The following is a 16,461-nucleotide window of genomic DNA, read 5'->3' as shown; positions in this document are numbered from 1 at the left end:
CCCGCACGTCACAATTCACGTTATTGAATCCTACTTGCCTTCGCCAACCATGGATGTCCACCTCTTGGTCTACGACCTCTCCCAAGGCTTAGCTCGCCAAATGTCCATGGGTATACTCGGCTTTCAGCTCGACGCCATCTACCACACATCCATCGAGTTGGAGGGCCGTGAATATGTCTACGACGGAGGCATCATCGCCATTGTACCCGGTTCGTCTCACCTTGGACAGCCGCTTGAGAGGCTGCACCTGGGCCAGACAGATGTCCCCTTGGATGTTGTCGAAGAGTACATAGAGTCTGTCCGGCCTATTTTCACCGTCGAGGTATGCGAATGCTGCACGAGTCGACCAAGGAATCTTTTACAGAGAGAAAGAAATTGACACGGCATGCAGGCATATGACCTCTTCCACCACAACTGCAACAACTTTACCGACTCATTTTCCAACTTCCTGCTGGGGAAGGGCATACCCAGCCACATCACCAGCATGCCCCAGGCAGTCCTCGACTCGCCTATGGGTCGCATGCTGGTACCCCAGCTGATGCAGGGTGTCAATGCCGGCAGACAGAACGGGTCCATCCTGGGACTGGGACAGAGCGGACAGCAGGCAGGCGGCAAGCCTCGGACGTCGAGTGGCGTCTGGGACGTTTCCAGCTCGACAGAACTATCCAGTGCACTTGGCTCGGCGGGGAAATCGGGTGCCATCATCTTCTTCACATCGGTCACCTGCGGCCCTTGCAAGGCGCTCTATCCGGCCTTTGACCAGCTGGCAGAGGAGCATCAGGGCAAGGTGACTTGCATCAAGGTCGACATATCTCAGCCGCAAGCACAGGCTATAGCCAGCCAGTACGGCATACGGGCAACGCCGACATTCGTCACGTTTCTGAGGGGCCAGCAGGAGGACAGGTGGACGGGCTCCACGCCGGGCGACCTCTCCGGGCGCGTCCGTCTACTGGCCCACATGGCGTCGTTGACGCATCCTCACCACTCGCTCAGACTGCCGTCGTTTGCATCGGCAGGCACGAAACCGGTGATGTACACCAAGGCACCGCCGATGGCCAAGCTCATGGCCAAGATGGGCGACGAGCTGGCAGGGGCTTCCGGCGTCCAGAGTCTGCGGACATTCATAGAGGAGCGAGAAGCAAAAGGGGCCGTGGACGCCGTGGTGCCCGACCTCGCGTCTCTGTCTGACTTTTTACGCAAGTCGGTGGCGGACCGGAGCCCCGAGACCCTCTTCGGCGTCGTCGACCTGTTCCGCTGCGCCCTCGTCGACCCTCGTGTAAGCGGCTACTTTGCCGAGGAAGCCGACCAGAAGACGGTGCGTGCCATTCTCGAGCTCGTCAACAGCGGCAGCAGCTGCCCCTACGCCCTACGCCTGGTAACCCTCCAGATGGCGTGCAACCTCTTCTCGACATCCCTGTTCGCCCACCAGGTGCTGTTGAACCCGAACACCAGCAGCAACCTTGTCCCGTCCATCACGCAGCTGATCACGTCCAGCTTCCTCGATGAGAGCCACAACAGCATCAGGGTGGCAGCCTCATCTCTGCTGTTCAACTTGGCTCTGGAAAGCAGGGAGGCCCGCAGGAAGGCAAGCCCCTCGCAGCTCCAGGGTCTCCCCGAGGCAGACCAGGTTGAACTAGCTGCGTCGGTGGTCGAGGCTATCGGCCAGGAGGACAAGTCTGTCGAGGCGCTGCAGGGGATGCTGTCGGCGCTGGGTCATCTGTTCTACGAGGCTGACCTCGATGGTGAACTAGCTGATTTGCTGCGCACTCTGGATGCTGCGGGGACCATACTGAGCAAGAAGAAGGATTTCGCGTCGGAGAAGCTGGTGACGGAGGTCGGCGGGGAGTTGTTGGGTAAAGGGCTGAGGAAGCCGTGAGTAAGATCGTGAGGGTTTTGCATATAGAGCGTATGAGGTTAAGCGTTTTTAATTCTGCTTTCATCATTTCAATCAGAACCAACCACACTACGTGAAATAACCGACCTTTTACTGTATTTTCCCTTTGGAACGTGAGTGCACGTCTCTACCCGTACGGTATTACGGTACAAACTTGTTCGCCGTAAAAAACAGATGCTCTGGCTGAGTAATCAATCCCCACATATAGACTAGCGCAATTCGCACAAAATTTCGTCAGGTTATTTAAGAAATCTCGCCTCCCAAAGATCTTTTTTTCCTCTTTTCTTTTTTCTTTCTTCCGTATCAAAAAGCAACTGAGCTGCCACGACCCCCACCCAGGACTTTGGATCTCCCCTCTTCTCCTCTCTCTCTCTTCGGAAAGGGAGAAGAGAGAGAGGGCGAGGGAAGCTGTTCACCACGGTGAAGTGTTGCCTTTCCCCTCGTGGGAAGCGCTCAGGAGAGTAAAACCCCTGGATATAGGAAATCTTCCGCAACTTTGTGGCCCTCGTTGGTCAACAAACCCGTAGGCGGGAGACGTCCCAGAAGGGGGGACATGTTGATACTGAAGTAGTTGTTCAGAGTTGTTCTCAATCATGTGAAATGTCGTGTGTTTCGAATCTTGTTTATTACGCGCATACGAGTGAGATGCGTTGGGAGTAACGGTGCATTTCAAGCCTCGACATTGCTTCGATGCTGGTCCCTAAGAAATTCTTCTATCTGTGTGTCGTGCGTTGGCCTCTCCGGTGAACCACCAGGCGCGGCCGCAGACGACCTTTCTCCATCCGAGTTTTCCTTGCTCTCTTGTTGGGAGGTGGGGAAAACTTTGGAGGCTCCTGGGATTAACTGGGCCACTGATCGAGAGGTCAGCTTGTGATGTGGTGGTGAAGGGGGGGAGCGGGGAGTTGGTGATGGGAGTTCAATTGTGCCTACCCCTGTCGACAATTGGCTTGCTCTTCTTATTGCCAGCCTCATCGTTTCTACCGTAATAATCGTCGTCGGCGACTCTGTCAAGCTTTTGTCGGAGTGTCTCTTCCTTCTTGTCGGGGTCCGTGGATGGCATGATGAGAGGGGGAGAAGAAAAAGTGATGATGACGAAATGTGGTCGTATGATTGGAGATGATGTGGTATCTCAACAAAGAGGCAAGCAGAAAAGGAGGGAAAGACGGATGAATGAATGAAAGATCTACATCATTATATTTATTTGAAAGATGCTCCATTCTAGGTTCGAACGAAAGTACAAGCAGAAAGCTGCTGGGCTGAAGACGGGCCTATCTCCAACGCGTCATGACGTCGCTCACTTGCCACACAAAGCCCATACTGGCTCAACCTTGTGTAGGTCGTCATTGCCAAGAGACTACGAGGTACAGCGTAGCTGTCGCATTCCAAGAGACGGGGGAGTTTATTCCTCGATACGAATTCATCAGCTGCTTGCTCTTCTTCTTGGTTCATTCTCTATATCCCTGTCGTTCGATAGTGCGGAGCAAGCAAGGCCTAAGGCTCTGTCTGGTTGAGCGTCTTGGTGTACGTCCCTTGCATTGAATGTCTGGTCTCCCTGTACAGTTGCATAATATACCCTATACCAAAAAACATGTGCTTCCTGCTGGCGACAACACACGATAACCCGTAGACGTGAACACAGTGGTCTCTGCCTAATAGAACGTCCTGGGTCTATGAATATGTGTACTAGTTCTCGATTCAACGGAAAGGAAGGGATATCTATGAGGCTATCTACAGATGGGGGCGTGCGGCGGCAACCTCTGACTGCTTAGTCATATATATAATCTTGGATGCCACAGCTGAGCATGAATGACGATGCTAACAGCCTCTCCATCTGTCTTCTATGCCACTCAAATGAGTTATCATCATCATCACATAAACTATATGATAGAGAGATACTCCCAGTATTACATGCCATTCATCATCTATCTAACCCCTATCTCCCACAATGTCCCAAAGAGCACCTCTACCGACGGCTCATCATGTCCCGTCGCTCCACACCTAGCGGCAAGTTCCCTTCCGTCATGTCCCACCTGGTTCCCCAGACAGGCAATTTATACGGATGTGTATAGTACCACGACCAACGAGTATAAATATTACTCCTCTTCTCTCTCTAGATTCCTATTGCAATATGCACATAGAGCCAGTCCCTTCATCTCTTGTCAGTATCGGACGATCCATTCCACAAAGTAGCATAACAGAAAGTACTCCTATATATAAACACCAACATGCCTGTCCGTCCCTTACCCCGTCCCGCCCCCAGGACGGTCTTCGTCACCGGCGCAAACGGCTACATCGGCTCCGCGGTATGCCGATCCTTTGCCCGCGCAGGCTACCGAGTCTACGGGATGATCCGGCGTGCCTCGTCCGCCCCAAGCCTGTGGAGAGTCGAGGCAACGCCGGTGCAGGGCTCCTTCGACGACGCATCGTGGGTCGACACACTGATCTCTACGGCCTCCACGTTCGACGTGCTGGTCAACTGCGTCGAGTCCTTCCCGGACTACGAGGCGCACTACGAGAAAGTCATCATGGTCATGCTTCGTCTGGCGCGGGCGAGCAACGACAAAGGCGTGCGACCCCTGCTCCTCTGGACGTCCGGATGCAAGGACTACGGTCTCGGCTCTGTGCGGGCTGACGGCTCGGTGCCCCTTCACACGGAGGAGACAGTCGAGGACCCGCCCACAGAGGCCATCCGGCAGAGGGCGCAGACGTCCCGCCGCATCTACGAGCACGCCGACGTCCTCGACGGCGTGCTGCTGCGTCCGACCTCCGTCTACGGTTACTCGAGCAGCTACTACGCCACGCTGATGGACTACGCCGACGACCAGCGCGGAAGCGGTGCCCATGTCCTCCCTCTCCCCGTCGACCCGGAGACGCCCATGCATGCCTTGCACGTCGACGACTGCGCGGAGGCGTACGTCGCGCTTGCGGAGCACGGGGACAGGTCTGCTGTCGCGGACCAGACGTTCAACATCTCGTCGTACAGGTACGAGACCGCTCGGGAGATCGGAGAGGCCCTCGCCAAGGGTTACGGGTTCAGGGATGGTGTCGTCTTCCCCCCCGTGGATGAGGCCGGTGATCAGTTCCCTGCCAGCGTGGCCTTTACCTTCGGTTTCCCTCAGTGGGTGGCCAGTGAGAAGATTCGTAACCTCACGGGGTGGCGTGATCGCAGGGCCCTCTTCACCGAGGACATCGACACGTATAGACGGTCGTATGAGGCTGAGAAGGCCAGGGGGCACGAGAATATTGATCTAGCTCGTGATAGGCTGGCCAAGATCGGCACCATGGAGGTCGGGAGGGAGTGATGGCGTCGCCTGGACGGTGCGGTGAGACGGGGGGGGAAAAAGAAAATCAACCTTGTCGATTTGATATGATGGAAAACATTGCTGCGCTACCCGCAAACCCACCAACCACGACTATATAGGAGACGAAAGAAAACATTGTGCTGTAGTACAGTACGCACGCACACAAGATCAAAGCTTGCCCTTCTGATCCCACTTGTCGGCCATCGCCCTGCTCAACGAGTCGGAAATGGCCATTGTAGTGACGAACGGATTCACTCCGCTTGCCGAAGGGAAAACACTGGCGTCCATGACGTGCAACCCGTCCACGTCCCACACGCGGCCGAACTGGTCGACGACGCCCGTATTGGGTGACGACGACATGCGGCACGACCCCATCTGGTGGGCTGACACGAACAGCGTCTCGACCGGGTAGACAAAATCGCGGATACGGTTGGTGTACTCGTCGAAGCTGGCGTCCAGCGCCTGGCGGTCGAGTTCATCGTCGCGGACCCAGTGGGGCGCGCCGGGGATGGTGGTGAAGATCTCGCGCGCCCCCTGGACGTAGTTGATGCGCGCGAGGCCGACGAGACCCTCCCGGATGTGGTTCTTGTCGAACAGCGAGGGGTGATACTGCACACGGCAACGGCCGTCGACGGGGTCGGGGAAGACGGAACCCGTGTCGCGGTCGCGGCAGACGCTAATATACCCGCTCATATGACGGGTGCTGCCGGCCAGCTTCTTGTACTCAAGGCCGCCGTTCCACACGAGCCAGCTCATCCATGCGAAGGTGGACATGCATGTCGTCTCGAGCTTGACGCCGTGGCCCTTGCCGTCGAGGTTCTCAAACTCGGAGCACACGGATGACAGGATGGGACCCTCCCACGGGACTACGGGCTCGTCGAACATGCCGCCCACGAAGTTGACGGGGTGCAGGTGAAGGTTCTTGCCAATGTGCTTGTTCTTCAGGCCCGACCGCAGCAGCAGCAGCGGGGTGTACATGCTCCCCCCCGAGACGATCACCTTGCCGGCCTTGATGACCACCCTGCGCGACGTCACCGTCGACGCATCAGCCACCCCGCCGTGCACGTCCCGGGACCTCCACGTGCCCTTGACGCCCACGGCCACCGTCCTGGACCCGCGCTTCTCGAGGATGACCTTGTGCACGTCGAAGCCCTCCATCAGCGTGGCCCCCGCCTCGGCGGCCTTGGGCAGGAACGCCACGGCGGGTCCCTGCTTGGCCGACTGACGGCAGCCCATGGTGCACAGCGCGCCACACGTGTGCTTGAGACCCTTTGTGTTTTGCGGGACGGCCTTGTGCGCCCAGCCGAGCTTGCGCGAGCCCTGTAGAATGTTGCGGTTGGCCAGGTTGTGCTCGAGGTTGTCCGTCGACACGCCCATGGCGTCACATACGCGGTCCAGTGACTCTTGGAAGCCGAGAGAGGTGAAGAGCGGGAGACCTTCGGAGGCCCACTCGCGTCGGACGTAGCCTTGGGGCTCAAGCGAGGCAGACCAGTTGACGGTGCCGCCGCCACCCCAGGCCGAGGCTGCGACGACGCATGTTGATGCGTCCTCGGCTAGATGCCCGAGTCAGGAGGAGCGCTTGTCTGGCAGGTTGCAGAGGATGGGGGAGCAGAGACTGACAGATAATGGACCCTCCATTGGCAAAGAGATGGGAAGTTCCAGTGTCGAGGCCGGTAGGGTAATACTCCGTGGTCCAGTGGTAGCCCTTGTCGACGACGACGACGCGCAGCCCAGCCTCGGCGAGGTTCTTGGCCGCCACGGCGCCGCCGCAGCCACTGCCGACGATGACGACGTCGGCCTCGATGACCTGATCCTTCTCCCCGGGCGGGAACTGGAGGAAGCTGTACTCGTAGCCACCTACCGCGGTCGGGCACTCTACCGGGATGCGGGGGACACCGACGAGCTTCTCCAGTGTGGGACTGGTGCGTGCCCAGACCTGCTTTGTGAGCAGGGTGAGCGATGCTTTCAGCATGCGAAAGGTGCCAAGGGACGACGTCGCCCACGACTGGAGGATCTTCTCGCGGGCAGCGAGCGGGAGGCGATGCACAGGCGTCACGCTCGACGCGAGAATCATGGATCCCATCGAAGTGCTGTAGGGAAGGGTTTGTGAGGTCAGTATGGAAGTATAGGCAGTGCCCGAGCACACCGGGGAGGTGTCCGTCTACCTTAGCACGCTGAGAACCCTGACCAACCGGGCCCTGCTGTCAGAGGACAGAGAGCGAAAGAGGAGGATGCGCATCATCTCGCAAAAGTCAGGATTCTTGGACGGCGTCTCGGCAAGGAAGTCGACGACCACCTGCTCAGACTTGGACGGATCGGCGACACGGCGCAGCTGTCCGGTGAGCGTGTTGAACTCGTCTCTCTCAAGGCACAGAGCCTTGTCCGCATGGTGACCACCATGGGAGTGACCGCCATGGGAGAGACCACGCGGACGGATCTCGGGGATAACAGCGTCGCACAGAGAGAGTAGGACCTCCCATTGGGAAGGGGAAAGGTCAAGCCCAGGGTCCAGAGCCACGACAGGTGTGGGAAGAGGTATCTGCAAGTCTGTAGCCATGGTTGCTGTCGTATTCGCGGATAGTACGGAACCCCGGTGTCTGTGTGCCTAGACGAGAGGACAGCTAAGAGCACATCCGTCCCCCAAGATATACAGTGAATAATAATCAGAAGAGAGAAAGAGCAAGGGCAGAGATGGTCAAAGTGTAGTTCATCTCTCGAAGACACCTACTTCCCTCGAAATGAAGATGAGGAAAAGGGAGGGAAAAAAAGGCCGAGTCAGGTTACAGGGCGTCGAGCTCCAGTTGAGCCAGCTACCTCCGTATTGGGGGATCCTTGGTCTCAAATCCGTACAAATTTATAAGTCCCGATAGGCGGGGACTATGCTGCATATAAAATGTGGGGGAGATGGAACTAGCTTGCAGCAAAGGCTCAACAGTAGTAGTCTCTTCCCGGCGGCTGGATTTGGTTTGGATTCGCGAGGATATGGCCTAGTTGAGGATGGTGTAGTGGAAAGAAGATAGAGAAGGAGGTCTCCATAGCCGGTGATTTAATAGTTGGTCGAACAACCGAGTATTATTATTATTATTGTAGCACCGTGAATAGGCCTCGGTTCATGTGTGTGTCAAGTCATGACTCTCTCTCTCTCTCTCTCTCTCTCTCTCTCTCTCTCTCTCCTCCCCTCCTCCTCTCTCTATACTGACATATACGATGATCGTATCTGATACATCATCTCGAAAATCTACTTACCCGTCTTGAGAAGCAATCCCCTGGAATGATGAATCGAGAGCCATCCGTCTATCCATGGTCACGGTGACGGTATGCTATTTTTGCCTGGGAAACAAGGCATGCAAATCAGTTAGGCACACATCAACAGGAGGTCAACATCAATCACCAACATCCATCACACGTCAATTCCCTGCATTGCCATCTTCTGGAATATGAGCCATCAAAGTGTACCCCAGGGCACTCTCCATACCTCAAACTACTCCGTACCGGGTGATATTATGGCCAAGGCACACATGATTGAGATAATACCGATCTAGTCACAAATCACCGGTTAACAGTGAACACTGCACCCACTAATACGTCACCCCCACATAATCATTTTATAATCGGTTTAGCTCCCATCTTGAACCAACCGTCATGCCATCCACCACCCCACCACGCCACACTGTAACCGCAACTGCAACTGCAACAAACCCCTCCATCCGTGCCTTCCCCCAATCCGACAACCACCATCACGGCAAACCCCCCCCCCCGCCTCCCGCCAAAGAGAGCACGCACGCGCACGCACACGTAACTGCATACCATGGCTATCCCGATAACCATAGTGACCGGGTTCCTCGGCTCCGGTAAAACGACCCTGATCCTCAACCTCGTCCCGCAACTCCGCGCCAAGAACCCTAATTATCGCCTGGCCCTGCTCAAGAACGAGTTCGGCGATCTGGCAGTCGACTCGCAGCTGGCGTCTAGCTCGGCCGTCTCGGGCGTCCAGGAGATGCTCAACGGCTGTATTTGCTGTAACCTGGTCGGATCTCTGGCCCCCGCGCTGGCCGAGTTGGACGAGACCGTCAAGCCCGATCGCATCATGGTCGAGACGAGCGGCTCTGCCTTCCCCGCCACCCTGGCGCTCGAGATCAACCGCCTCGCGAGAGAGACGGGACGGTACGTGCTGGATGGCGTCGTCAGCGTCATCGACGTTGAGAACTGGAAGGGCTACGAGGATACGAGCTACACGGCGCGCATCCAGGCACGGTACACCGACCTCATCATCTTCAATAAGTGGGAGAACGCCGGGGAGGACCGCTACGACGAGTGCCTCGACCGCGTGGCCGACCTAGAGGTCGATGTTGCCAAGGTCAAATCGGACAAGGGCAAGGTCTCCGTCGATCTCGTCTTTGGTATCGACGGTGGCCTGGCAAAGGCTCTCACCGAGGACGAGGTGAGCGGCAAGCATGGTCACGGCCACGGCCCCGACCACGACCACAAACATGACCACCAGAGCGAAGTCGAGGTTCTGTCTGTCGAGCTCAAGGGAGGTGCCGCCGTCAACGCTGAAAAGCTGGCTGTCCTACTCAAGTCCGCCCCCAAAGACGAGATCTACCGTATCAAGTCGGTTCTCACCCTGTCCAGCACCCCGACCAACTCCGACCCCGAAATGCCCAGGCCGGAACCCGTACCCGGGAACCGCTACATCCTCAACTGGGCTTTTGGTCGCTGGACATTCACACCCATCACCGCCGACACCGCCGAGCACGAATCGAGCAACGACGCCACCCTGCGCATGACCATCATCGCCGCCCGCTATGAGAGCAACAGCTGGAAGAAGAAGCTTGAGGCTGGCGGCATGATTGAGCTTGATGGCGGCGACGCTGGCCAGCTCATTGTCAAGAGAATAGATGTATAAAAAAAAAGCTTAAAAGAGTGCAGACAAAAGAGATACGATAAAATGATGTAACGACGGCATAAAAGGCGCAGACGATGAACATGTTGGACTTTATTTGGGTGTAAGTAGACAAGAGACGTGTATATATCATTGATGCTAGAGATGCTCCTAACAATGCAAAAAGAATAGACATGGTCGCACGCTTTCTGTGTATAAATGACATGATGCTTATGAAATGGAAGCCAACATGATGAACGGAAAGATCAAAAAAAAAAAAAAGTCAAGAATCATAGGCTCACCGTAACTGTCATGCTGTTGCTCAGAACCATGAGGGTAGGTGGCAGTTCGTTACACAGCACCTCCACGTCAGACAGGTACCCCATGGTATCCGCCTCGTCCGTGCTCGTCTGCTCCGAGGGTACGGGTAGCGTCGTCATGATGACAGCAGCGTCCCCCGAGTTCTGCCGCATCAGCTCGTTGAGTATCAGGTGCTGCGCCCGTCTGGGGAGGTCGTTGAACGACAGCGCCAGGCTCTGCGTCGAGTACGTGGACCCCCCCTCTGGCTGTGTATGCTGCTGCTGCTCCCCGTCACTCCCGCCATGTCTGTATGAGTCGAGCAGCTCGGGGATGCTGACATTGACATCCCCCTCGCTGCCCATCATGTCAACAGTAGAGCCCTGTCGAGAGATGTTTACTGAGCCCTGTCGCGACGGCTGCCGCGATGCCTGTCGAGAGTGACTAGCGGACCTTCGTGCCGCCGATTCAGACCGATATATGGGCTCGTCGGCAAACTTTATCGTCCTCGTCGCGTCGTCTCCTCCAGTGATCTTCGTCTCTGGCACCGGCCGGCTGGAGAAACCCCCGCGGTTATACGACGACTGTCTCGAAGGGTGTGGCCGATCAACCTTGGGCGCAGTGGTCCCTGATTCGGCAAAGGCGATCCTTGAATCGTCACCTTCCGTCGTGACTGTAGTTTCCGGCACGGGGCGACTAGAGAATCGCACGCCAGAAGACTGCCGTGATATGCCTGGTCGATGTGCCGATCCGGCAGTTCCCGTCACTCGGGCTCGCTCTGGGCTCATAGACCGTGCACGGTAGGCGGCAAACGGGTCTGATACCGAAAGTTTCCCAAGTGAAGGTAATGGCGTCTGCGAGCCAGCATCTCCGCCACCACCTGCTCCGGATCCGATGAACGCCTTGGGCGTCTTTTCATCATCTGCGCCTGGAATCTGCTGCATCCCACCCAGTTCGGCCAGGGTCTGTGATGTGGACATGCTACCGTACTTGGACGCACTCATCTCACCCAAAGGCAGCCTGGACCTGCGACGCCGCCGCGTGTTTTCCGACGAGTACTCGTAGTCGCTTCCTGGCTGCTTCCACCCCGCAGGTAGCAGAGGCTGCCTAGGGTTGCCGAGTACACGTTCGTCCTCATCATCATCACCATCCGGTGTAGACTCATCGTCGGACGACGATACGGTAGCGTCATTTGGGTCTATGCCCGAGTCTGGTTTCTTGAGGACACTATCGATCAGGTGATGCGTGTGCATGCCAACGTTGACGCCCAACCTGGTGAGCATCGCCATATTTGGTCTGTACTGGGAGTGGCCCAGGTACGTCGAGTCGAGATGGTCTCGGAAAGAGGTGAGTTCCTCGTGGGGATTGTAGACGCCGCGTCTTCCCGATGTGGAATCGATGATATGCGCTAGGTGAGTCCGTTCTTGACTCGGTGACATGTGGCCGTCATCGCCGCGGAACATCTGGAGGTCGTCCCACCACTCCTCATCTCGGAGCGCCTCGTTGACAATGATGTCCCAGTCCATATCGTGGGAGCTACCATTGATAATGAGCTCGTACGTGTTAAGGTGGCCCGAAGCGAGCCAGAAGACTACTACCTGCGCGTCTATACGGAGCTTCTCGAGAAGGACACGGACACGCGCGCTCTCCTCGTTGACCTCGTTCTCATACTCGACAAAGACCATGACTCGCAGCGTGTACACCTTGCGCCAATTATGCACGCTGTGCAAGATGTGACCAAGTTGTAGGATGAGGGTATCTAGAACATAATCAGTCAGCACCTAGCAGACGAGTAGCGCTGAAAAGACTTACAAGTATCAAAATTGGTTGTCAGGACATTTTTTCCCCCAGACATCACCTCGGCAGACATCTGGATCGGCCAGAGGTCTATGTATTTTTTACTGTTGTCGTCGCTGTGTGGCGTCTCTAGCCCTTCGAACCCGTAGCCGACAGCCACGTTCATGCGGTGCCTGAGGGTGAGGTCTTCTAGAATCGTCATGTACTCTGTTGGCTTCATCATGCCCTCCGTCTTGATGACGTCTGTAGGTAACACCCCCTCGATAAGACGGGCCGAGGTATCAACACGCCGACGCATGGGGCGTTTCATGTCTGCCTTGGGCGGTGGGTTGCGCATCTTCATAGCAGGCGAAGTTGGGATATCGGGGATGACGAAGCGGTAGTTGGACTTTCGGAGGTCATCCATGTTGTAGAAGCCGAGGACGGCGACGTTGGGACGCATGCCTCCCAAACCAGCGGACAGGATCAAGTTGCGGACGCCCCAAGTGAGGGACGGAGACATGGTCAGCTGCATGAAGGCTTTTATCCTCGAGGACTCGGAGATGTAGTTCGTCCAAGCCTGCTGCTGGAGTCGCGCCTCATAGACGCCGGCGTTGAAGTCGTCCGTTACGATCACGTGTCCCAGGATATAGAGCGAGCCCTTCTTCAACGAGTTACAGAACTGAATCAACCGTGTCTGCTTCCGCGGATCGTTGATGAGGAGGATGATGTGCGGGCGCCAGAACTTGATATGTTCGGGTCGCAGACGCAGCAGGTACTTCCGGACCTGGTGGTAGATGAGGTTCTGTGACACGTCACCCCAGCGCTTGGGCGGGCACAGGTAGTGGATAAGGAGGAAGAGGAAGACCAAGCAACAGATGGCCAGGGAGGCATTTGTCTCGTCGATAAAGAACATGGCGGCGGCTGACGACAGGCTCCCGAGACAGGCCGTCTGCCAGTTGAAGAATTTGAAGTTTGGCCGGAAGTTTGGAGCCCCGCCAATCTTGAGCAGGAAGCACGCCAGGTTCAAGACGAAAAATGTCATCTATGGCGCGGTCAGTATGCCCCTTGGCCGCTTTGCTCACATCCTCGGTTCAACAACCGCGCGTTTGGACTGTGGCGAGCTGCATTGCTTACCTGAAATCCCATGGAGATGAGGGTGGCAATCTGGTTCAAATCAGCCAGGAGAGCGACTTGAGCGATAGCATAGGTGATGAAGAGCGATGCAAAGGGAAAGTCTCGACGGCCGGCACCCTTCCCAAAGACCGAAAGTCCAGGCAGAAGTTTGTCCTTTGCAAGGGCTCTGAACAGGCCGGTAGAGCTCTTGAGGCCCATGAGGGCCGAGAAGCACGTAACGGCGCATTCGCCAGCGAAGATGACGGACTGGGAGAAATTGGTAAGGGGGATGACGTTCGGGTTCCCGAGCAGCGAGGCGCGCGTGGTGCTTGCGGCCATGGAGAGAGCGACGACAAAGTAGACGATCAGGGTGGTTAGGGTCGCCCACAATGTCCCTTTGGGAATGGACCTGCTCGGGTTCTTGAGGTCATTGGACACGGAGGCGCCGGCGAGAATGCCAGCAGTAGCTCTGTTGAAGGGGAGAAAAGATAACATTTGTATCCTCATCAGATATGCTGTCCAGTCGCTAGATGTGGAGCGTAGGATGCGACTCACGGAAACAAGATACCGAATAGATCACGAAACGTGTCGAACCCAGTGTAGTAAACGGTATCAGGAATGGGCAAAAAGTTCTCAGCCAAGGTCTCAAGGCTCAGACCCGTAAAGTGAAGACCGATCTTCTCATCATTGAAGGGTGTCAAGAAGATGGCTGAGGCCGGGATACTGATGACTGCCAGAGACAGAATTGCCAGCAGACTGTTGGATGCGCGGGTGAACATGGAGGAGCTGAGGAGGCACAGGGCGGTACAGGCGAGCAAGGCGGCCGTTTGCAGACCATAGCCTACCCAGTATCCTTGGGGGAAGCCTTCGCCAACATTGAGCCTTATGCAGTCTATCAAACCCACCACATTTAGGGCGGCGTTGAGGACTGATGCGATATAGAAGAGGATGCCGATGGAGCCACCGAACTCAGGACCCAAGGACCTGGAGATGAGATAGTAGGGTCCACCGCCCTTAACCTCGCCGTTGGAAGCAATAGCGGATAAGGAGAAGATGGTGAGAAATTCAATAGAGTATGCCACGAGAAGGAGGCCTGTCAACACACGGTAAGCCTTGGCCAGACGCCTACTGAGTGCTACGATACAAACATACCCAGTATGCCCAAGAAACCGACGCGTCCCAAGATGAAGCCAAAACGCAAGAACATGAGAATACTCAGGATACTGAGACAGACGGGGATGTATACACCCGTGAGGGTGCCGAGTTTCCCGCCCTTCTTATGGTCGGCGGCATCGGCCTGCCCCGAAACGTCTGGTGAGGGTTCCATGATGATGGCTGGGCTGTGAGTAGGTGATTCCGGGGTGACGATTGAAGAACATGCACGGAGACCACGCGGCCCTCTCTCACAGCACTGAGCCAGCCAGTACAGTGTAGAGAGACCTTGTCAGGATCAGAAATGGAAGAAAGAGAGGAGATACTGTATCATATTGAGAGAAGAAGAAGAAAAACGATAAACATATATATATAAAAAAACAGAAAGAGAAAGAAAAAACGCAAGAAAGAGAGACGTGGTTTGGGAAGGAAGGGGTAGAGGAGACGAAGGAGCACCGTGAGGGGCGTGACGCTGCCGAGGAGTGGCTCCCGCTCAGCCCCTCAAAAGGGCTCCAGGCCAAGCAACAGGGTGACCGCTAAATGGACCCTATAGGGACTCAAGGAGCAGAGGGGCAGGCCCTATAACTTTCACGTTACAAGGCGGGGTCCGCTATCCTCTTTTTTTTTCTCGACAATATTAATACGAGTAATCAGATCCTCTGAATTGGCATGAACGACGTCTTCCTGCATCTGTCACAAGCTGGTTGACAGCAAATGCTCGATCAATTCCGCGCCTCCAACACCAAGAACCAAGGCAACGGTGCAGCTTGATCGTCGTCTCTTGGCGTGAGTGGCGCGTAGTCGAATGCCGAGTGACGTAGGATGGTGGAGCTGCACGGCGTTTGGATGCCTGTGTGACCAAGGCACCAAGGCAGGCATCGATTGTCAAGCAAGCAGGATCCTGTATCAATGTGGCACCGAAATTCCGCACTGTTGTAATATTGGAGGGTAGATTCTTGTGCCTATGATGTCCGTGGCGTCGACAAGGTCTCGTCAGAGACAAAGGGCTCTGGCAGGGCCGTATCATCCTCCGGATCAACACCGGGGAGCCAGGAGCTGGGCCCGAGAAGCGGTTCGAGCCAGGTACCGACGTGACCGCGCCCAGGGCTGAGAGTATCAATCCCAAGACAGCAAGAGAATGCATTGTATGGATCTTGGATGTACTATCACAAGACTGCGTACGATGGAATGCAACGTCGGAGCTGAGAGAGAAGATGATCCGATGGGAAGAAGATTTGGAAGATCCGAAGACATTTGGAAGGGCTTTCGAACGTTTGGGTCGGCCAGGGCAGCAGATATTTCGCGCGAAGACCTGTCCCCGAACCTCATTCCCGTACTACTGGACCCTGCGTCCATTTCAGGGAGGGGAGTGTGCATTCGATTCGCGTTCCGTTTGGTCTGCGGAGGCATGGCCGGTCGGAGATATTGCGATCGGAGCCATGATACAGAAGGACGCCTATACTCCCGTGGCATCCCTCAGGGGGGAGACGCTAAGCCATCACAGCTGCCTTCACCGTGGTTCGGTCGGGGATAGGCGGCACCCAAAGGGTTGAACATGTCGCACGAGCACGTGGGTAAGTGTCAGACCCTCCGTCCCCGATGGCATACCTGATGCGGGGACCCCCGTAACGATGGAGGCGCCGGCATCTGTGGATGCGGGAAGACTAAGTCAACCTCTAGTGATAACCTGCTGAATTGCCGAAATTCAATTGCGCGCGGCCGAGCAGGCACGTGCAGGACGCGAGCCCGGGTGGACATGGAAATACTCGTTGATTAATTCTCGGGGCACCCACAATTCACGACACACGTTCCCGAGCTTCGATTGACCGCTACCGGTTCCATTTATCTGGGCCATTCACAAGCTCGTCCTCAGTTGCGTGACATGGGAGCTCCATAAGATGATGTAGCGTACTAGGGCGTGTGTGAGTGAGTTCGATGCTGCTACATGGGATTTCCTTGGACACCCGTATAACCCTAAACCCTAGGTCAACCCCAATCCTTGAAGCACCGGTCCTGGGAGATCGACGACAGCACCCAGTCCT

The 16,461-nt window shown here is 56.1% G+C and overlaps 5 protein-coding genes across 5 annotated transcripts; 3 read left to right on the top strand and 2 right to left on the bottom strand.

Moving 5' to 3' along the window:
• Positions 1–49: 49 nt before the first annotated feature.
• On the top strand, positions 50–1,876 carry GMORB2_2821 (PUL domain; the record flags this gene model as incomplete). Its single annotated transcript, XM_035464799.1, has 2 exons — positions 50–322; positions 392–1,876. The coding sequence occupies 2 exons, from the start codon at positions 50–52 to the stop codon at positions 1,874–1,876; spliced, it is 1,758 nt and encodes a 585-aa protein (XP_035319469.1).
• A 2,243-nt stretch (positions 1,877–4,119) lies between these two features.
• On the top strand, positions 4,120–5,196 carry GMORB2_2820 (Nucleoside-diphosphate-sugar epimerase; the record flags this gene model as incomplete). The annotated part of the gene is made up of 1 exon (XM_035464798.1): positions 4,120–5,196. The coding sequence occupies one exon, from the start codon at positions 4,120–4,122 to the stop codon at positions 5,194–5,196; it is 1,077 nt and encodes a 358-aa protein (XP_035319468.1).
• Positions 5,197–5,364: 168 nt separating this feature from the next.
• GMORB2_2819 (GMC oxidoreductase) lies at positions 5,365–7,753 on the bottom strand (the record flags this gene model as incomplete). The annotated part of the gene is made up of 3 exons (XM_035464797.1): positions 5,365–6,749; positions 6,817–7,286; positions 7,362–7,753. The coding sequence occupies 3 exons, from the start codon at positions 7,751–7,753 to the stop codon at positions 5,365–5,367; spliced, it is 2,247 nt and encodes a 748-aa protein (XP_035319467.1).
• Positions 7,754–9,004: 1,251 nt separating this feature from the next.
• GMORB2_2818 (to CobW domain protein) lies at positions 9,005–10,102 on the top strand (the record flags this gene model as incomplete). Its single annotated transcript, XM_035464796.1, has 1 exon — positions 9,005–10,102. One exon carries the CDS (start codon positions 9,005–9,007, stop codon positions 10,100–10,102), a length of 1,098 nt encoding a protein of 365 aa, XP_035319466.1.
• A 266-nt stretch (positions 10,103–10,368) lies between these two features.
• On the bottom strand, positions 10,369–14,594 carry GMORB2_2817 (solute carrier family 12 (potassium/chloride transporters), member 9; the record flags this gene model as incomplete). Its single annotated transcript, XM_035464795.1, has 5 exons — positions 10,369–12,134; positions 12,188–13,196; positions 13,289–13,736; positions 13,823–14,360; positions 14,420–14,594. The coding sequence occupies 5 exons, from the start codon at positions 14,592–14,594 to the stop codon at positions 10,369–10,371; spliced, it is 3,936 nt and encodes a 1,311-aa protein (XP_035319465.1).
• Between the last annotated feature and the right edge of the window lie 1,867 nt (positions 14,595–16,461).

This window comes from Geosmithia morbida (genome assembly GCF_012550715.1).
Source record: "Geosmithia morbida isolate 1262 chromosome Unknown scaffold_14, whole genome shotgun sequence".
NCBI classification, from domain to species: Eukaryota; Fungi; Ascomycota; class Sordariomycetes; order Hypocreales; family Bionectriaceae; genus Geosmithia; species Geosmithia morbida.
The sequence above is the reverse complement of the archived record's forward strand: the minus strand, read 5'-3'. Positions and strand labels throughout refer to the sequence as shown.